The sequence below is a fragment of the Oenanthe melanoleuca genome, chromosome 9 (assembly GCF_029582105.1).
Source record: "Oenanthe melanoleuca isolate GR-GAL-2019-014 chromosome 9, OMel1.0, whole genome shotgun sequence".
Classification (NCBI taxonomy): Eukaryota; Metazoa; Chordata; class Aves; order Passeriformes; family Muscicapidae; genus Oenanthe; species Oenanthe melanoleuca.
In genome coordinates, this window is record NC_079343.1 from 23,547,946 (window position 1) to 23,570,117 (window position 22,172).

The window sequence follows — 22,172 nt, forward strand, 5'->3', positions numbered from 1 at the left end:
GGGTGCACACCCAGACATGCATGGACACACATACAGAGAAGAGCTGGGATCCAGACAGAATTCTCCTGCAGGGAGCAGCTATGCCCTGGGTAATGCAGCCAGCATTCTGACAGTAGCAACAAAGTGGACAAATTCCACAGGTTGGGCAGGTATTACAGATGTTCTGAGATGCAACACTCCACAAAAGCAGGCAAGGACTATGAGCTAAGAAGGTGGTTTTTACCCTGAGCTTCAATCATCATTTTCACCCTGCATGAAATCAGAAAGACTTCAGGATTTAAGTCGGGGAATTTAACAGCTTGCAGATGACAGACTTCTCAAATGTTTTAAATGAATCTCTGAATGAACAAAGTCCTTCTATGTCCTTCAACTAAAGTTGCTCTTGTATTTTACTTCTACTGCTGCAAAAACATCTATATCCATATATTCCAAATATCTATTTATTACTCAAAATGAGAAATATCACAAAGGAAAACATGGTTTAAGTTCCTGCTTTTTTTTTCTATGTGCAAGCCATTTCATTCACTTTGGAAGAAGCCTTGATATATCCTGAAGGAAAAGCATCCTTTCCCTGGAAAAGCATAAAATACGCACCAGACAAGGAAAAAAAAAAAAAAACCAAATTAAAAAAAAATACCTTCTTTTTTTTTTTCCTGGGGTGAAAAACCTGTTTGAGAATGAGCTCTGCATTCTGAGCTGGTAACTCATCTAGAAAAGCAACATCTGAGGGGACTGAGACAAAGCTACACACTGCCTGGCATCGCCTGACCCAAAGCTGCCTCAATTCAAACATGATTTCCCCAAGTAATGACACCCTTTCAGTGGGCTTCACTTGGATAAAATCTCTAGCAATCCCCACAAATATTGTGCCTGATGCTCTAGCCTGTTTCCCTGCTCAGCTTTCCTGCTCAGTGGCCACGGCATGATGGAAGGCCACCTCTACCCCAGCTCTCTGGGATGTGCTCTGCCTGACAACACGGCTGGTAAAGCAACAGTGACAGCTTTCACAAACAAGCTGGACCCACCAGACAGCTATAAAACAGCTGAAGAAGGGACATGCTTGAATGCTTTAATTCAGACACAAAGGGGATGAAAAGTACTTGGTTCAACTCTTTGTTGGCAGGGAAGTCATATGGAGAGAGCTGCTTGTCTTGTCTTCTGCATTCATCTCTTGGATCCATCAGTCCCTGAGGAAGAATCCACCTCTTGAACCTGCACCAACAAGCCATGCCATACAGTAATTTCTTTTGAATCCTCTATCAAGTCACTATGGTTGAGAGCAAAATACATAAACTATAGATGTACAATTGCCGCAAATGACCTATATTAACTCACAATAATGGGATTAAGCCCATGTGTCCAAATGTTCAGTTTAGTCCACAGCACTCAGTGTCCTTATTTGGCCTATCTTAAACTAGTAAGTCATCTTGGAGCAAAACACATCCAAGAGCTCTAAAAGAACACAGTGTGCATGTGAGACAGCTGCCTTTGAAAAGACAGACAAAATTAGTTCTCATTTTGCAACACAATTCCTATTGCAACCAACAAATGAGATATTTCTGCAGTCTGTTTTCCCCAGCAGCAGATAGCTTTGATTACACAAGATATCCCTGCATAGATCTGGTTCCCCATAGCTTGCCAAAACCTTCGACTACTCATGCCCAGTATGCGAGACTCAACTGCTCTGGGGTGCAAATTCTCCCTTTTCATATGAGAGCAGGAGTATGTCACTCTCACTTCACACAGTCACTCCACTGCAAAGTGGAGCACAAGGTGCCAACCAGTGCCAAGTAACTCTGCTCACCCATGTCTTTACTGAATATTTTAGTTACAGGGTTGTTTGAGTCACATATTAAAACACGTATTTAACAGCTTACTTAATAGATGTAAGCTCACACAGTTATTTTACAGAAGCAAAGAGCAAAGGGAACATGAACCTCCAGAAGAGTTGTATTTGTGTAATGTATAAGCTACAGCTCCACTGCTGCATCCTGAGCTCAGGGGCCGCAGGGCCCAAAGTGTGGCATGGGAATCAGGTCTCAGTGTCAGATAACTGCTCCATAGCTGGAGCTGGTCCCGCCTTCTGTAAAATGGGAAGGATCCTCTCCATTCAGTAGAGCTTGTTGAGTACTATAGATGAAAATCATTCTCTAAATTCCACATATTTGACAGTTACTCCTCATAGTCATAGGAGAAGGTCATGTTTAAAAAGGTAAGGGGAGATCCTCTAGCACTGTACCATCTCCAAATACAACTGCACCTCTTTTGAACAGGGGTGTTTCTTTCATTCCCTTCATTGACTTGCAAACTACTGAACCAGCATATCATGAAGTACACATAATCACTGGGGTTGTGGGTCACTACACAATGCATGCACATTTCTTTAAACCACTTTCAATTCAATTGCATGTCATTTTCTGTGCAGAAACTGGATTCTGAAATGAGCAAGTTATCTGGGCACAATACACTCCCGGAATAAACAATCCGAGCAGCAGAATCCCTGTAGCATGCTGGCTCCTGAGCAGCAGCCCAAGACCAGGAATACAATGTATCAGTGAAATAAATACCTAGTTAAAAGATGCACGTAGGGAACTAAAGCAGACACAGTCCATAGCCTAGGAAAGGATATTTAGGTTTTTTTCATAGCAACTTAAGTGCTCTAGCTCTTTGATTTCATAAAATGTATACAGTGTTGCTTACAAGGGATTGACTGACAGCTCTGAAGATTGAGCAGCTCTATTTTACAACACTGAGCAGCACTGATCCTCCTTCTAAGTCAAGAAAAAGATTCCCTAAAATCACTCTCTCCTGTAAGTTACTGAAATTGTTCCTCAGCATTAAAGTCCATGCAAGTTGAGGGAATTTTTAAAATTCATCGATTCTTCACAGGCATTTACTGAGTCCAAGGAAGCAGAATTGGACCTGTGTAGCTGGGAGCACGGGGGTAGGACCAACAGAAAGCCTTCCCAACCACATCCTGCTGGAAGTCACTCAAACTTTCACGACACAGAGCATCTTGAAACCTAGGTAGCAGATCTACACTTCCCAGCCCTTTTAATCCTTAGGAAACTGTATTTTATAGCAGATGAAGATGGATAGGAAAGAGGAATAGAAAAAATTACATCGGTAAGACTCCCAGTTCCCATTCTTGATCCTGCAAAGAGTGATTCCTGAGAAAAAATGCCAACATTTTTTGGGCAAGAGCAGTGTTCTGGTCCTGGCTCACAGATTAACTAATATATAGGACAGTCCAGCAATCCACCACTCATCATAATTTGAGTAGGAAAAAAGATAGGCAACTTTTCCTTTGAATATTTCAAGTCACACTATATTTTAAGTATTTTACAGCCTCTTGTGATACCTGCTTTATAGCAGACCATTAAAGAAACTGGTTTGCCCAGCCTAACCCATGCATTGAGTCTTCAAACATTCTCATAACTAAATATGGTCCCCATCCCACAGCCTGTGAATCTGGAGTGCTGACAGCAATCCAGAGTAATTATTCTTTACTCTTTGCTGACAACAGTGTTGACAGAAGTGGCTTTCTATGGTGAGAGGCTTTGTCCAATTTCCTTCCCTTGCTCAGATGAGTCCAGGTGATGGACATCAATCTACAGATGAGAAGAGCAGCCTTAGCTACCTCTGACACCTTGGTGGAGAGTCATTACCACCAGACTTCAGCTGAGGAGAAGGGGCTTCATGAAGAGACTGATTGACAAACACAATACTAATGTATATGGAGAACATGGGAGGGTTACACAGGTTGATGGTACATCCTGAATGGCTAAGTGAATTCTATCTCCCTTTTTTAACCGTTATACAGAAGACCATGTGAGAAAACTACATCTTCACAGCAGCTTCTCACACCAATCTCTGTTTTCTTACCTTTATGGTGACTTATAGCAGTGAAAAAAATAAAGCATGGCATAAATCATAATTCCACTTAGAATTCATGGAGGGCCTATTCTTGCCAGGTGCTGAGCTCTCACGCCTACCAAGGACAGCACAAAGCAATGCTCAGAACTGAAACTGTGGGTGGTGGGACTTCGTCGTGAGAATGTGAGCTCTAGGGTGTACACTAGGGCGAAGTTCTTCACGAGGAACCAAGACTGAGCACATACGAGCATAAAAGAATAAAGAAAAGAAAGAAGACAAAAAAGGACTACCCTAAAGAGCATTTCTAGGTCCTCACAAACTCAATATCAGGTGTAACTATCATGCAGCTGCCATCAAGAAAGCTTTCTAAGCTAATGAAGTTCCCTGTACAACTCTGCTCATGAACTAGCACTTGATGGATTTAGTTATCAAATGGCCACAATTTTAACTGAGCATCAGTTTATCGATTTCCTTGTCTCTATGCAGAAAATGAGAGATAATTTTAAAAACTTATCTACAAGGAAGTAGAAAAATACAATTCTGGGTGAAGCTTGGACAGATAAAACCGCTGGGCCATTCTTGCCAGAGGACCCTCTGTGCTCACGCTTCAGACAGAGATGAAGGGACGCGGCAGCAGGTCACTGCCCACCCATCCCATCAGAGCAGGGGAGAAGGTCCTTTGGCCAGGACCCAGGCCAAAGTTGAGCACAGAGCAAGCCTCGTCCCCAGCCCGTAGCCGGCGGTGCCGGGAGCGCCCCGGGGCAGCCATCCTGGAGGGTGCGGGGCTGCCCCTCTCAGCTAAGCGGGTTCCCACGGCCCTGGCCCGCCGTACTCACCCGGTCTCCTCCTCACCGGCCTTTTCCTGCCGCTGCAGAAGCGCACTTTGCTGAAGACCCCCAGCACATGTCTCTCGCATAGGGAGCGCCCGTCCTTGCTGGGGCTGGAGCGGCGCTTGGAGGCGGACACCCGGTCGCTGTTGGACTCCCTCGCTTGCCGCTTCTGCCGGATCAGCGAGCTGGCGATAGCAGCTGCCATCGCCGCTCATGGGCCCCCCGCGCCGCGCCGCTCCGCTCCGGGGTGCGCCGCCCGGGCGCGCTGGGGCCGAGCCGCCGCCGCGCCCCGCGGGGACCGGGGACGGGAACGACCCGCTTAACGCGCTGCAGCCCCGAGTCCCGGCGCCGGGGAGGGCTCAGCCGGCCAGGCGGAGCAGGGCGCCCGGGCTAACAACCATGGTTGGACGCCGGACCCCGCCGCCCATGGGTCTGTCCCCGGGGAGCGCAAATCCCGGCGCGGGCGGCCGTCGGCGAGACCCCCGGCCGGGCTGGCAGCGCCGCGTAGATCCGGGAGCGACCGCCTCGCTGGCGAAGGTCCGCTGTGTCCAAAGGATAGGGGGACTCGGAGGATCCGCGGGTCCCTGCGGCGCGGTGCCGCTCCGCTCCGCGGGCGCAGGCGGCGGCGCTTCCTCCCTCCGGCCGCCCTCCGGCGAGGGGCTGTGGGATGAGTTAGAGACCCCTCGGCCCGCGGGCAGCCCCGGCCCCGGCGCGGTGGCTCCGAGGCGCTGCGCGGCAGGGCGCGCACATGGACGCGGCTCCGCGGCCGGGCTCAGGGAGAGCCGCGCTGCATTTCTGTTCGCACTCCTCCTCTTTCTCCTCTCCCCCCCTACCCACTCTGCTCTCAGAGAGGGCGGGAGGGGAAGGAAAAAGCAGCCACGAGAAAAAGCAGTAGGCCGGCAAACAAATTAAAAAGAAAAGGGTAAAAATTAAATTAAAAAAAAAAAAAAAAAAAAAAAAAAAAAAAAAAAAAAAAAAAAAAAAAAGAAGCGTCCGGCCGCGAGTGCGGGCTCACATCGCCGCAGCTCGGCGCCCCGGGCTCACAGCGCCATGGCTGGCGCAGCTTCTCCTGCCCTGCTCGCCGCCTCTGCCCCGGCACCGGCTCTCCCCGACGGCAGCAACCCACATCGTCCGGCCGACCGGGCGGCCGCCGAGCGCTCGGCACCGGGGCGGCCCCGGGCCCGGCTGCCGCGGCAGGGACGGCGGGAGGAGCGATCAAGGCGGGGAGGAGGTGGAGGAGGAGAAGGGCGGGGGGGTGCGGCTACCACTGCCTCTGCCGCTGCTCCGTGCGGGGCTCAGGATGCTCCGCGATGCCGCCCGACGGCGGCGGGGCGAGGAGGAGCCGAGCCGCGCCCGCTTCCCGCCTGCATCCTCCTGCCCGACCCGGGAGGGGGGAGGAGAGGAGAGCTGGGGGGAGGAGAGGGGAGGGAGGGGCCGGGGAAGCCCCCCCGAACGCCCACGCTGCGCAGGGCTGTTGCCAAGGCGGCGGGGAGCCCCGCAGTCCCGCGGCGGCCGGGCAGGAGCCGGGCTCCAGGCTTCGGGCTCGGGGAGAATTGCAGCTGCTCCCGCTCGCCCTCTTCTACGCAATCCTACGTGATCGAGGTTTGGATGAGAAATATCGCGCAGTCAAAGAGAGGCAATTGCAGCTCCGCGGCGGCTCTGCCCCTCCGCCCGGGCAGACCCGCCGCCCCCGCCGGCAGCCGGGCTTCCCCGGGACCGCAGCCGTCCCGGCGGAGCCGCCTGGCACCCGTGCAGCCATCCCGGCCGCCTCCCTGGTCACTGCTGTCGGCGCCCGAGCACACAGCCTCGGCAGCCGAGCGTGTCCGTGGCTTTCCCTGCTTCTCCGTGGAAGCAGAGGAGGGACAACCCCGGCAGCCCGAGGGCTGCTCTGCCGGGGCCCGGTTTCCCGGCCGGGGAGCGTGCGGGCGGTTCCAGCGGCGGTGGGCACTGCTGGGCTGCCCCCGGCCACAGCGCTCCCGCGACATCGCCATCCGCAGGTGCTGCGCCGGCTCCCGCCTACCTCCGGCCACAAAACCGCACCGAACAAAACTGAAGGTTGAGATACATCTCTGGTTATCCAGAGCAGTAACTGCTGCTGCACGAGGATGGTGCTCTCCAGATTTCAGGTTCAAGTAACAGGTAGCGATGGGAGCTGCCAGGCTAGTTAGTGACGAGCAAGATACCTGGGGGAGCGCACAGGCATGGGGGTGGAGGGAGAGGGGATCTCTGCTGGGAAGAGATGACACTGCTGCACTTTGGCGAGTAGCAATGGCAGCTCGGGATTAAGCCAGTCCTGAAGGTGTACGGGCGATGCATGTTTTCAGCTGACCAGAGCATTTTAGTCTTCAAAATTCTAAAAATTTTCTAAATTCTTCACCTCTAGACTTCAGCTCTAAATTATTTTAATGTATTGGGGGGAAAAGACAACTGAAACAACCGCCAGCTATATCCATAAAGATTAACTGGCATTACTTCCTGATTTTTACTCTTAGTCTTTATGCATACCAAAACAAGGTGGAATCAGGTTCTCCAGGCTGTTGATCTCTTTTTAACTGCTGCCAACTTTTTTTGGGCAGATTTCACCATCCCAATCAATAAAGATTTTTCTTCCCTTTCCTGTAGCTAAAATGCTTAATATTTTAATTTTCTCTATCGGATTATTTCACATGACATCAAAGAATTATTGCAGTACAAGGTACAGGCATGGCCTAAAGAAAGCTGTTTGCAATCAGAGAATCACTGTCTGAACTGCCAGTGAATTATCCAAAGCTTCATCTTCAAAGGATGTGAGCCTATCTTCATATCTTCTCAAGAAAGAGGTTTTCTATCTATATACTTTTTTTTGCCTGTAGTCTTCAAGTCTCTGGTGAAAAAATTCTGGTTTATCCACCCCATATTAGATAAGTTCCAGTTATTTTGATGTGCAACTAATTTGTTTTGTTGTGTAGCTGTAAACTCAGAGCAGCAGCTGTGCACTTAAAAATGATCCTAATCAGTGATAAAGTCAGTCACAGTATTTTTTTTCCCTGATGATTTGTGATCGCAAAAGAGAGTTGCTGCAACTCTTAAGAAGAAAGGCTTCTCCCAGGTCTTTCCTGCTTCTGCAGTGACTGAATTAAATTAAACCAAAGCTTGTGAAACTTAATGTAGTGTTGCATTTGCCAACATGCAGGTCTGCCTTTATCTATAGATGGCCAAGGAGTCTACGGGTTTGGTTCTGAACATGGGCACAGTGCCATGAGCTTCTGGTGACATTACTGACACGCACATCTGCTCTGCGCAGGTCAGATCACACCCCAACTTCACAAAACTTTCTGAAGAGCCCAAGCTTTTATAAACACCAAGCAAGTCCAGAGTCGTCTTGAGCTGGAGAATGGAAGGCCAACCTCATCATGCTCCTACACTGTCATTCACACCAGTGAAATGTTACCTTTGGTGGGCTGCCAAATGAAATAGAAAAGCCTCCATGTGCTCATTTCTAACAGTGGAAGTTCTCTCCTTCAACCTCCATTTGGGTAAACAGGGCTCAAAACATCTTCCATTTTCATCTATATCAGCTACTCCTCTTTGAGGATTGTACAGCCTACACTGTTCCAAAACCAACTAGCCCCTGTGAGAGTCACAGGCTGCCTTCCTCATTGCTTCCAATGGAAACTGAACTGCTTGAGCAAACTGGGCCAATATGGCATTTTTCTTTAAGGAACATAATTTTAAAACATATTTATATGTAAAATAATATCTACATTATATAGTTATTATGGCAATTTTTCTCACATGCCTCTTCTCTCCGGGCTTCCTCCTCACTTCAGTCCCAGTCTGCAAAGCTTCACAGGGCACCCCATGAAAAATGGAATGCAAGAGTAGCACCGATTCATAAAATAACCAAAACAGACTGTTTTGATGACATTGGAGAGATATGCCAGTGCTCCACCTGCATTTTGTGGAGAAAGACCCCACCTGGCAAAGAGGAAAAGGCAGAGGTTCAGACTCCATGTGGCTGTTGGAGGATCAAACACTGAGCTCACTAAATATCCCTACCCCAAACATACAGGAGCCTCTGCACGACCAATATCAATATTTCGAGACACTGCCATTTTTGAGATTTCATTCTCTTGATAAATAAACTCTTCTGTCCTTAGTGCTGAGGTTTAAAACAAAGGCCTGGCTGAATTTCAGGGCTTTGGTGACTTGAGCAGAGAAGAGATCTAGAGTTGCATTCCCTTACCTTCCTAAACAGAATGATCTATCTAGGTCAAAACGGAGGTTATTGGCATCTTTCCTTAGTGAAGTGCAATAATTCCCGCAGGGTTGCTAACAGAATATCCTGTTTATTTTTCATAGAGCCCTCAAAAGCTGTGGGCTGTGTTCTGTAGATTCAGTCATTAGGCATATCTCTGCTTTATTAATTCTGTACACACACAGCTAACTACAGATACAAACATATGCAGGTTTTTTGCTGCTTTATCTGCAGAGCTACTGAAAATGCATACATGAAAATTAAGGAAGAGATTTACATTTAATACTGCTTTAAAATGTGTGTGCATGTTGCTGTAGTTGAATGGAAAAAGAAAGACACTCATCTCTGGCCAATAATTATGAATGGCCTAATTCACCATTTTACAGCAGCATAGCAACAGATCTCTTCCAATAGGAAAGCACTGTTGAGTTTGAAAGTCTGCATGCAGACACCTCTTAAGAATTGTACCAAATTTCCACGCTGTGTAAATTACATCTAAAATGTGCATTGTCAGAGCTGCTTATTAAGCAGAATTAAGCCCATATCCATGTTTTATTAACTTTATTCTTTACAAGGTAGCCCCTTGTTGCATGTCTAGCATAATTAAAATTCATGCAGCTTTGGCATTCCCCAGTCTCTCTGCGTGGGCGGACTTATTGAAAAAAAACATGCCTGGGTAACCTGATAAAGAGAAGACAAGACCTTACTGCATTTTGCTCGGATTCTGTGCAGGGTAATTCTGTTTACAATGCATGAGTTTGTATCTATGTTTGGATGCCTAATGAGAATTCACATGGCCACTTTAAAATATGCTATTCAGGGCAAGAGATCTGGCCCTAAAACAGCAGCAGAGTACAAGAATTGGCCGGCTTTCTGGGCTGTTCTCGCACAGCTGAGCTTAGAGCTGACTTGGCCTTTTAATAAACACAGAAAAGCCTGAATCACCTGATTGCTGTATTGAAATAATTCATTTAATGGGCCCTTCACTCCCCTTTTTACCTTCAAAGATTCAATTAAACAAAATTTGCAACTCATCACAAGAAGTATTTATTAGTTTAGCTGGTGTCTTTCAAATCAGCTCCAGCCTGGGGAGAAGTTGGGCCTGTCTAGGTGTTAAAATGAGGGGCAGGTATGCAGTTGGCAGACTACAGAATGAAACCACTATTGCAAAAAGCAGGCCAAAAGCAGCACCAACACAACAAAATCAACTGCAGCCTAGAAAAAGAAATAATTCTACTAGGATTTTATGCATTCACGTATCTTTTTTTTCCTTTTTAAGAGAAGATTTTCTACTTAGCAGGAGCTTTTATTTCTCCTTGTTGTCTCGTCGCCTATATGAGGCGGAGGCAGGGCAACATAAGAAAGTTTTGCCTCACTGAAGGGAACCGTGGCTGTCTAGAAATGAGAGCGTTGTGAAGCATTTTTCTTCAAGAAGCCTCCTGTATGGATGAATAGACATTTTTCTCTAGGGTTCTGGAAGCACCTGCTGGGATCATTTCCCTGAAATGCAGCCTGAAAAGGAGCAGTAGCAGGGAGCATCTCAAACTGTTCCTACATATAAAGAGAGACCTCCCTGCAGACAGGTCAGTGCCTGTCCTACATACCAGAGCCAGACCTGGGGCTTGTTCAAGGTGGGCTCATCGCAAATCTCTTTTTATCACCTCAGCCCAACAGCTCCGTTCATCAACCATTCTGTCATTGCCTCCCCCAATGGGATCAGGACATGAAAAGCTGCTGTCCTTGCAGTGATGCACTTCAGTTGTGGCTTCCTGAGTGGCAGGAGTCCAAGAGAAAGAGCCTGCAAGCACCTGCCCAGCGACAGCTCCCACACAGCACTTCAGTCATAAGGGCAGTGCAGGGAGGAGGCCTTGCTGAAGGATCTCCCATCAAGGAGTAATGAAAGGATGGACACTCTACTTGCAGGTCACCTTGGGCAAGGCACAGCCAAGAGCCCACCCTTGCTGAGCCATTTGCACACAACCAGCCGCTCCAAGCTTAGAAATACCCACCTACACATCTGGAAAGAAAACTCAATTATCTTCTTGCCTGTACTAGAGCTGCTGAATTTAAAAGACAGGACAGACAGCTGCCTCCCTTCCTTCCTTCCTCCCTCTACCTCCTCTTCCTCACTGGGATTGTCCCAACACTTAGCAACTCCCTGCAAACACTTCCTTAGGGATTTTTCAACCATGGCTACCTGTCAAATAGCCTTAAGCCACAGGAACTTTGAGAACCCAGAAGAGGAAAGAAAGTGTGGACTTGAGATTTCACTCCAGGTCTTACATCTGCATTCACAGTGTGTTTGCAAAAAGACCACATCCCTTTTGCTTTTAATGCAGAGCAGAAGCTTGAAGTGAAATAGGTGGAATAGCCACCACCAAACAAACACACTTGTGAGCCTGAGGCTGAGCACACACATCATGCCCTCCTCTGTCTACAGCAGAGACTCAGTTCCCACACCTTAGGATAGCAACATTTTAAGGAACAAGACAATTCCTACTCTTCTCCCTAGGAGATGACAGCCATCCCCACTGATCTTTTTAAATCCTATTTGATGACAACCTTTAGCCCATTTTGGCCTGCAGTTCCAATAATTCCAGAGACACCCAGGTCCCAAGGACACTGAACTTGGTTGTGACTGGATTTACATGTAACCTGCATGAAGGGGGTGTGGTCTGGATAGAGAGGGGAGTGTAACCCCACAGTGCAGCTTCAGGCCCAGGGCCCCCAAGGTCTGAGAGGCAGCCCATACTTTTCCCTCTCCCTGGGAGGAAGGAACACTGTTGTAACCATGTTGTAACCATGCAACCAGACATCAGTTTCAACCACAACCATTTTCAAGCGTGTTAGGAAAAGCCTTTCAATTTAAAATTTCCATCAAGCTGACTTTGCTGAAAGTCACAGAGATCCTTCCTGATTAGATCTTGGCTGAGGCAAACCAACCCGATTATATGATTGAGAATGATAAAAAGGAGGGAGGGAGAATGAAACCCCTATTGTTCTCCTCCAGCAGGGCAGTGGGATCATCCGCTCCACAGCAGGTCAAGGCTTGGAGATTGAAAACATCCACCTCTTTCATGCACCTTTGTGGCACTGGCATAGGTCAAGAGGGGGAGGAAGGGCCAGAAGCTGTCAAGAGAAATACCAGACTTCCTCCAGACCTGTAAATCTATCTGCACATAATGGATTCCAACAGACCTAAAGTGGCCATGGAAAGTTCCCTGACCCCAAATTTCTCTTGTCCCTTCATACAGCCTCCAAATATACAAGCCCAGGACTTGCAGCCTGAGCTAGGTCATAACTCAAATCCTTCTGGGTCACCAAAGCAATGCTTCACTGGGGCAGCCTATTGCCCTGCCACTCAGCAAAGGATTCTTCCAGTTTGGAGAGCCTGGAAGAAAAGCAGAAACTCTGATAAGGCCTGGTACTCCCACTCTGCCATCCAGCTCTGCAGTTCAGGAGTGCTGGGACATTAATCCTGCCCTAAGGATGTCTCTGAAGTTACATGCATTCAGATTGCATCTTACTTAACAAAACCTGCTTATTTCTCCTGTGTACTGCAAGGGCATATTCAACACTAAATGTAAACGTGAGATTACAGCTGTCATGCAGCCAGTTGTTTGAAGACTCCCTCATCCCCTGCTGACCTAAAGTGCTGGGTAAAAAGGATCTGGGTGAATGCATTGCTTCCCCCACAAACCTCTGGCTTCCAAGGACTTCCAAGCACCTCTTGCTATTTGCATTGTAATTTATTTCCCTCTCCAGCAATAAATCAACTCCTCTATCTCTCCAGCAAAATGAAATCCCATGTCCTTTTTCCCCAGACTCTCAGAGCTGCTGCAATCCAGACACCAATAAAGATATCAGTGGTCTGGAAGGAAATCTGAGTTTGCCAAGGATACAAAGACTAATGCAGTAGTAATTAATGATCGCTGTAAGTCTGGTGAAAATAAACTGAACTGACACAGAAACTGAGTTCATAGAAACAAGTTTCCTTTTAACATAGCCAGATGAAATCTCTGGGGATAAATTGTGCAGTATTACTTCAAGACTGGGAAAATTTTTTCCAGAAAGCAGTGACTTTTTTCCAGAAAGCAGTGAAAGCTTTTTTCAGAAAGCAGTGGCTCTGGGAAGTGGGAACCATGAGAGAGATACAATAAGAGGAGCTTTCTGCACAGAACTACAGCTAGGAGAGCCCAAGCCCAGGAGTGCATGGATGGAGCAATAGGGAAAAAAATGAGCAATGCTCATTTGTACTGAATTTGTATAAATACATTTGTACCCAGTGCAGCAAACACCAGTATCACGAGTAAAGAAGTCTGGTTACCACACTTCAGAAGTGGCAGAACAATGATGGTCTGAGGACTACAAATAATATGGATATAGTGAAACACATGAGCAGTTTTGTCTCTTGGTTGCAGTAATAACACATCTAGCACATGGGACCACCCCTGCAAATGCTGTATATAGCACGTTAATACCATGGCCACTGATAGTTTGCTGTTGCTGAGAATCTGGCCACAAAAGACAAACGGTTGGGAGCCTTGGTATCCAAGAAAAAGGACAGAGAAAACTTAGTGCTGACTGATAAATCTCTAACCTCTCAGTAAGAACATTTTTGAAAGGAGGGACTGTTTCAATCCAGCAAAGTCAGAGTGAGATCTGGAGGCTCTAAGTCGAGGCAAGGCTCATGTTTATTGTTAATATCAAAGGTAATTCATTGACAGACAACAGGGCAACAGTTGTGATGGATTTGCTATCATTTCACCCTAAGAGCCAACCTCTTTCAAAAATAGATGAGCTGATATCACAGTGCACAGAGTACAAGGGACCCTGAAGAAGTCACCCGTGTACTGAGCCAGCAGTACCTTCATCATCATTGACAAGGCTGGGCTGATGGTCCGATCTCTGATCAGATACCTGCAGCAATGCAAATCCCACAGCTCCCTTAGAAATGTGGCTCTCTACCACCCTCAGCTGAGAAAGCCTACTTCTAACATCTAGTCCAAATCTCACTTAGCTACAAGTTTCTTGCCCTATTGATTATGCCTGCCACACAGGACTTACTGGGCTTGCTTGGTGCAGTCCTGACTTGAGTTATGGTGGAGACCAGACTCAATCACAACTGGTCCCTTCTGCCTGGCTCCTGACACTCACCGGGCATCAGTCAGCATTAGAGCTAAGATGGACAGAAATCCACTCTGCAGAAAATCTTGCATTCAAAGTTATGTTTCTTCCCGACATGAAATGAAAATGAGATCTTTTGGAGCTCACTACAAAATGCCAGAAGAGAAGAAAGCACACTGATCTGGTACAAAGTGGTGGTCTCACCACTGTCCAGACCAAGTCTCTGCTTTTGCAGCAGGCAGAGCAGTGGCAGGAAACTTGGCACTGAAATCCCTGTGCAACACACTCTTCTGAAATGACTGTTTCCTTTCTCCCTTGCATGGTTTCGATAAAGTGGCATTTTTCAAGGGAAAAAAAAGCACCTCTACTGATTGTTCGGCTACTCCTTCTGGATGCATCCATCACAGAGCCCCAGTCTGTACCACTCACATATCTCTCTGAATTACAGTGCCTGCCTCTTCTGCTCTCAGACTGCTGAACTCCCAAAGTGCCTAAAGCAGAAGATGCAATAGCTGTTCTAACCACTTTCTATGGTTCTTCTAGGACTTTGCAAGAACAGATTTTGGACATGGGCAACCCCTTTTCCTTGCATCCTTTATTCATGACCCCTCTACAGCTGCTATCTTGGACAACAAATTCCTGTACAGTGTGATTTCTTTCTTCCTCGCTGGCCATGCTTGCCTGCCCTCCCCCCTTCACGTGCATATTCTTTTCTCACTTCAGGGACAGAGTTAGTGCCCCTTTGGTCTCCATCAGGAACAGAAAAAAACATTCCACTAAAGGGCTGCTAGAGCCTGCTACAAAGAGGTCACTGATTGGACCTGGTGTCTGGAGACCTCCTCAGTAAAACAGTGGAATTAAGCAGAGAGAGCAACGCCTTCTATGAGTCATGGAGAAAAAGGCAACAGACCCTGCTTACCCATAAAGCCACAATCTAAAGCATTCCCTGCTCAACGCAGCTGGGTCCTACAGGATGAGAGGACAGGATCCCCTGAGCTTCCCTTTCTACTCCCACAAAGAAGGCTGCAAAGTTGGAAATGCTACCCTCCCACCACCCCACGGGCAGCATCACCTGCCTCCTGTGGCACCCAGCATGATGTCTGTAGCTTATCCTTGCCACCTGCACCCAGACCTTTTACAGGAGCCCATGGGCACTCCTGCCCCAGCACAGAGGCAAGGGGCAGCCTGAGATAATGAGAGGAGCTGGCAAGGCAGCCAGCAGCAGTCCAACAAGAGATGCTGTAGAACTGCCAAGTGTTGTCAGATGTAGGAAACTCACAATTAGAGCTTTCATCTTTCATTATGATTGAATGCTCCTGATCTAGCCGTTGGAAATACCATCTCCTGACATGCTATGGGCTCACTGAAGCTCATGTAAGGTAGTATAAACCACATTTATACTACCTTGCATGAACAAGGGGCAGGGTATTAGTATTTTCTCTTGGCAGAAGCTTATACATATGACTAGCTGTGCTTGGCAATTGGAAAATGCACAAGTGTGGGGGTGAGGAGCCTGAATTAAAAGGCACTTAAGTGGGTACTTGAGTAATTATTGGGAGGCATCTGAAGAGACATTTTTGTCAGCAATTAAGAACATGGCTTTGTGCTGGGTACAGGTGGCAATATAGCAACAGAGATCTTCAGCACTCCATGGAGAGATGACCAGCTATCCATTAGCTGCAGAGGCGTGTTGGGATTTTCCGCCCAAAAAGCATCCTTCAGTCTTGAAAGAGGGCCAGAACAGCAAAGGTGCTGAAATCCTAATACTCTCACAGTCTCAGATTTTCTGCACCAGGGAAAGGAGGCACAAAATTATTTTTGTGGAACTGTCTAGTTCCTGAGGGAGCTCTTCTTCTGCAGAGTTAGGCCCCAGTGACGCTTCTGTCTTCCAGAGGCTTTTTCAGCTCCAGAGGCTCTGTATTCCTAGGCAACCTCTCATACAAAGTAAGTGAAGCAAAACATGCTGGGCAGTTCCAGCCTGGGGGAGGGCTGGCTTGTGCTGCCTCTCAGTGGCTTGGACAAGATAGTTGTGATCTGGTTGCAAGGATGCTCTCTCCCCTAACTCGTTTTCAGAAGCCTGATGCAAGCTTTGCCGCTCATTTGCTTGGCTTTGGGAAGCCTTCTGTTTGCTAAAGAATGCCAATAATACATGTTCCCTTCTCAGTGTTAAGAGGAAAATCTATTATTTCTTCAGTCCATTAGAGTAGATATTTCTAGTGCCTCTAATACCCACTTCAGCCTACCTCAAATGCTGTAAAATGTGGGGTGCAAGAAGGTGCCCTCAGATGAAAAAACTGATTTTACAGGGAAGTGACTCAGACTTTTAAATTTGCACTGACGAAGTCGGGCACTTAGGAAATTAAGTGTGCAGATCTACCAGGGCAGTGTCTGTCTCCTCATTAAAGATGCAGGTAAAGAAGCTTGAAGACAGTAGCAGTAAAAGGAGCATATGCAACTCAAACATGTCCTTGTGAAAGAGCATAATTCATAGACACTTCATTACCTTCAACAACTTTGAGGTCCTTGCTTATTCATCAGCAAGTCTTAGCTGCCTTGAGCTAAAAAAACGTGGGCTGGGATTATCAAAATTGACATTAACGAAACAAACTTCCAGATCTCACTGATGCTCCAGGGATGTCCCCATAAGCTCCAGCACCAGCCCCTTACATTATCAATGCTCTGTGTGGGGTGTACAAGAGATCCCTGTGCTGCAGGCACCAGCTCTCACCCCAATTAAACATGCCAGACTGACTCCTGCAAAGTTCCTCTTGGAAAAAAACAGTTGGCATTAAGGAGGTAGACACCAGGCATTTTTTCTAGAAAAGGTTACATGCTACTCCCAGCCTTCTTATTTACACATAGATAGCTCCAGCATTTATTGCAATTCTCTCACTTTTCTTCCTTGACTCCTGGGACAATGTAGGGTCTGAAAAGCCTTCTTTCTTTTTTTTATTTATTTAATCATTTGACATGGACTGTCAGCTTAAATTTGATCCAGCTTTCCAGTTTTATGGGGGAAATAAAAATTGAAAAAAATACAGAGAATTCATAAATCCTCAGTCAAACAGGAAGTATGTCCACAACATTGTGCACTTTCAATGAAAGCTTTTCTTCTTAAAACAAAGGATGCTCCCTTGTGTTGTCTGAAACTCTGACACAAAAGCAATTAAGAAAGTGAAACTGACTACAAACTAAAGCAGAATGGACATGTTTCATAGATCTTCATTGCCTAGGCAGAAAGAAATGTAAACAGGGCATAAATAACAACAGTCAAAGGACAGATAAGCTGAAGGACAATGCTGGCACAAGAGGAAACGGGTAGAAACTGGCCAAGAACAAATTTAGACTAGAAATTAGACATGGTTTCTAACAATCAGAGGAGCAAGACACTTCCAACAGAACCAGTGGGCACATTGCTGCTCTCATTCTGCTCCTTCTGTTCCAAGGAGGCTTTTTGTGCACATTTGTGAAAAAATTATGTGAGACAGCCTGGAATAACATGAGCCAAGAGACCCTTTCTCTCATCTGTAGCACCAATATTTCTGATCTTTCAAAAATCTCTTTTTAATACTCTCAGAATGGGGAGACATTTGATGTGCATTCAGTAGGATGTTTTATTTAACCTTTGCTAATTGATCTATCTTGAAATATATGTATACTAATAGCCTTGCACATGTAATTGATGAATTGAAGTAAGCAACAACAATTATTGAGTGGGTATTTTTTAGTGGTGCCATTAAATAAAGTGAAAGCAAATAGGATCCCATAAAATAGAAATGGTCTTATCTAAGAGTTGTTAGGGATGCAGTGACAGAAGTGCACTCAGTTAAGTGTTTATATTGTTGCCATCATTCAGACATCAGCTCCAAAGCTTATCTAATTTGAAAGCCGCTCCTGCAGATCTTTGCTATTGATTAGTGCAGCCTGCAGAGACACCACTCTCCACAAACTCATTCCAGAACAGGGAAGATGTCAGCTCCCACGTGTGGGATTCCCTGGCCAGCTAATACCCACATCTGTCTGCACAGGTCTTTTCTGCTTGCTGGATAATTTGAGGATACTCAGCATCATCTGAGAGAGAAGGATTCTGCTGCCAGGGTGAGTTAGGAACAGATGTACCCTCAGCTCTTCACCTCACATCTCCCCTGACCAAGATTGCTGGTGTCTTGACTTAGGTACTACTCAGCCTAAGTGAAACATATGTTTATGCCTGTAATTTCTGCATTGAACTGCTATAGTGCCAGTTAATGTTGTTCAGAAATGAATTGCTGCTGCATAATGTACAGAACAACAAATTCACATTAGCTACATATCACAAATCAGATAATTACCAACCAAGATATTCATACGCGTGTTCAACCTGTTATACGATGTAATAGGACGCTATCAAAAAAGAGCTCACATTACAATGACAGTTTTGGCTTCTAGCACTTTGGCTTTTATTGTAATAAATTCTAATTTTCTGATTTTTATCTGCTCCTCCTCCCCTGCTCCTAGTGGCGTAGGAATCATGATTATGCCAGCTCTAAAACTAGACTGCCTGCTTTTAAAGCAGTCTTTCTGCTTGATTCACAAGTACAGCACTGAAGCATTTGAGATACGAACACTGCGGATCACCCTCAATGCCAAGAGAAAGCACCAGCCTGACCACTGACCAGAAGGTCCCTTCGACTGCCACCAGACCACAGAGTGACCACAGGTGCATACCCTCCTCCCACACCGCCAGTTCCTCCATCCATCACATAGGGCGGTGATACTGCTTTCGTGAGCCTGCCCCATGGGGAAGCTTGCAAAGACACTTCCCTGGGGGGCAGATGGATTTCAGGGCGGGATTTTTCACGCAACACAGGCTAGAGGTGCTGAGGGAGGGGCCCCGGCTTTCCCCATACTCGCACAGACGGAGCTGTCAGGAAGGGCTCCCCTTTCGGGAGGGACCGGCACTCTTCAGCTGACACCTCTGACACCTCCCCTCTGCCGGCAGCTCAACTTCTCCGCAGCCCGAGCACAGTCAGAGCTCGCTGCCCTCTGTGAGGCCATACGGAGAGAGCTCGGAACAGCGGCTGCAGAGCAGCCTCGGCCCCCCAGCCCCTCTCGCCCCCTCAGCAGCTCTTCCAGCCTGTTTACAGGATTCCTGTATTCGCACTGCAGTAACTGACAAGGCTGCCACCTTGCTTCACCAGGGATTTATTTTTTAGACCCACAATTCTCCTGCCTCCAGAACCACGAGCTCAGCAGCCCAGAGGCAGGGGAGATGGAGATGCCACCAGGCAAGCAGTGGGGACCACTAATCCCACACTTCTCCAGGGCTGCACCAACAAAACCATTTTCACTGGTAAGACACTCATAGGCATCAGGGAAGCACTGTCCTTCCAGTGTGTAAAACAGGGATTAATCCTGCAGCCTCCATCCCACTCTGGGGCTTCACAAAGATGTTTCCCACTCAGATCCTTTTCCATCCTGCATAAATAAGTGAGGAATCCAACTACTGCAGCATAACTCGAGTGACTGTGCCTCACAGGGTTATAGGATTACAGCTCTCAGCACACAATTTCAGAAAATGTCTGGTGTTTTTTTTATACATGTGAGGAGAGTGAAAAATAATAAAATTCAGTGTTGCACCAAGTTGTGTTTTTTTCCTACAATGATTTTTTAAATGAAATTCAATAATGGGGTCACAGACCTATTTTATTTTACTTTAAATTAATCTTGTTTCTTTCCTGCCTTATTTAACCCTTGAATGGTTAGTCTTCAGGAAACCTCAGAAGACTGTAAACTTCCCCCTGTCTTTGAGGGGTGGGGAAAATTACAAACTGTTTTGGAATATATCTCTCATGGAAAAATTGGAAAAGCAATTAGATAAAGACTTGGAAGGAACTAAAGTTCCTCAGGCTATTAATTTATTTTTGGGAGAAAGGGGCATTTCTAAAATTGGGAAAATACCTCATTTTGCCTTTAAATCCAACACTGGGTTTTGTTTGAGGGCATCCTGGTCACTGCTGCACCGAGGCCAAAGCTTTCCCAGTTTTGTTTCCAAGAGCTCCCCTTTCAGGGAGATTAGAGGGATTAGAGCAAGCCTGTTTTTTTCTTTTTTGCATGTGGAATCGTTTGGACGAGGTATTTACAACTGAGATTGGAAGGGACTCAATTAATCCCTGTTACAATGAAGGTGAACAACCCCAGGGCACAAGGATCCCCAGACTGACACACAACAGAGGGGGACGGCAGCCAAGCGTGGGAGCTGGGAAGGGAGAGCAGTGCCACGCAAGGTGACCAGACACCGGAACTGCTGCTGAAACCGAGAACAATACAAGAACCACCAAAGAAACGAGAAAAGAACCACCAAAGAAACGAGAAAAAAAAAAAAAACAAACCAAAAAAAAAACAAACCAAGTTTGAGGTTCGTGAAGTTACAATGTTGTCCTCCTGAGGTTGACCATCTATATTGAGCCACAGTTAGTGATACCCTACACAGGAACGTGCACTCTTTGTGCTGTAAGAGATGCTGGATGTTCTGAGCCCAACCCACACGGATTTAAGAAAATTAGGATAAAATTCGCTGCCTACTTAAATCAGTCCAGACTGGATGTGCACCCCTGAATTTACACTGGAAGGACACCGCTACCGACTTTTATCTTTCATGAAGCGCCGCTCTGGCTCCCTTTCTTTATTCCCGTCACGTTCAGGGCCTGCGAGCGCTCGGCCCCGGAGGCCGCGGCCCCCAGCAGCAAACGGGAGCCCCATGGCGGCGCTCCCCTCACAGCTGCGCTCCCCCCATGGCGGTGCTCCCCTCCCTTCACGGCGGCACTCCCCCCACGGCGGCGCTCCCCTCACGGCGCCGCTCCCCTCCCTTCATGGTAGCGCTCCCCCCATGGCGGCGCTCCTCTCCCTTCACGGCGGCGCTCCCCTCACGGCGCCGCTCCCCTCCCTTCATGGCAGCGCTCCCCCCATGGCGCCGCTCCCCTCACGGCCCGGCGGCTGCGGAGCGGCAGCGCCGCCTAGCGGAGCCCGCGCTGCGCCCGCCGCACCGGCCCGGGGAAAAGGCGGCGGGAAAAAAGAAACGAACAAGAAAGATAATCGAAGAGAAGTAAGGGCGGAAAGGAAAATGCATAAAAGGAAGGAGGAAAAAGGAAGAAGAAAGGAGAGAAACAAAGGAGAAGGAAAGGGAATAAAAAAAGGAAGAAGAAGAGGAAGAGAGAGGAGAGGAGAGGAGAGGAGAGGAGAGGAGAGGAGAGGAGAGGAGAGGAGAGGAGAGGAGAGGAGAGGAGAGGAGAGGAGAGGAGAGGAGAGGAGAAGAGAAGAGAAGAGAAGAGAAGAGAAGAGAAGAGAAGAGAAGAGAAGAGAAGAGAAGAGAAGAGAAGAGAAGAGAAGAGAAGAGAAGAGAAGAGAAGAGAAGAGAAGAGAAGAGAAGAGAAGAGAAGAGAAGAGAAGAGAAGAGAAGAGAAGAGAAGAGAAGAGAAGAGAAGAGAAGAGAAGAGAAGAGAAGAGAAGAGAAGAGAAGAGAAGAGAAGGAAAAGGGGAAGGGAAAAGGGAGGAAAAGGGAGGAAAAAAGAGGAAGAAAAAGGGGGGAAAGGGGAAAAGGAAAAATGAAGGAAAAAGAAGAAAAAATATGGGGGGAAGAGGAAGAAATAAGAGAGAAAGAAAAAGGCGGAAGGGGGGAAGGAAAAGAAGGGTAAAAGAAAATAAATGAAAAATGAAAAATACAAACTCTAAACACAGACGATTTTTTTTTTCTTTTTTTACAAGGACCTGAAAGGCCTGTATTAATAAACCAGGAGTTCTGCACACAGCAGCCGTCTCACAAGGCGCAGCGGGAGCGCTCCCCTTGCACAGGTGTTGAGCTGGGCATCCTCCGCTCCCGCACGCACCAAAGCTGCCCCAGGACACTGTACCAGGGTCCAGGACTTGCTGCAGGCTCAGCTGGAGGAAAATGGAGCTGCTGGCAGCCCGAGATGCTCCTCTGAACAGCAGCGTTTAGAGGCAGGGGCCGGACCGCCCGGCAGCTCCCACCCGCTGCCCGCAGCCCCGCAGCCTCCGGCGCGTCTGTGCGACAAAACAGCGACAACCTGTCGGGCTCAAGGGTGGGGCTGTCTGCTCGGCAGAAA

The 22,172-nt window shown here is 47.3% G+C and overlaps 1 protein-coding gene across 3 annotated transcripts in view; it reads right to left on the reverse strand.

Annotated features, from left to right (window-relative positions):
• The window catches only part of FGF12 (fibroblast growth factor 12), a 216,001-nt gene that overhangs the window by 91,442 nt on the left and 102,387 nt on the right, over nucleotides 1-22,172 (reverse strand). The window contains exon 1 of one of the 3 annotated variants that reach the window (XM_056498943.1): nucleotides 4,713-5,628. The exons of the other annotated variants lie outside the window; for them this stretch is intronic. Within the exon in view, the coding sequence (XP_056354918.1) occupies nucleotides 4,713-4,911 (199 nt within the window). The 5' untranslated portion in view covers nucleotides 4,912-5,628. Of the gene's footprint in view, nucleotides 1-4,712; nucleotides 5,629-22,172 lie in introns of those variants that run through there. 3 annotated transcript variants of the gene reach the window in all.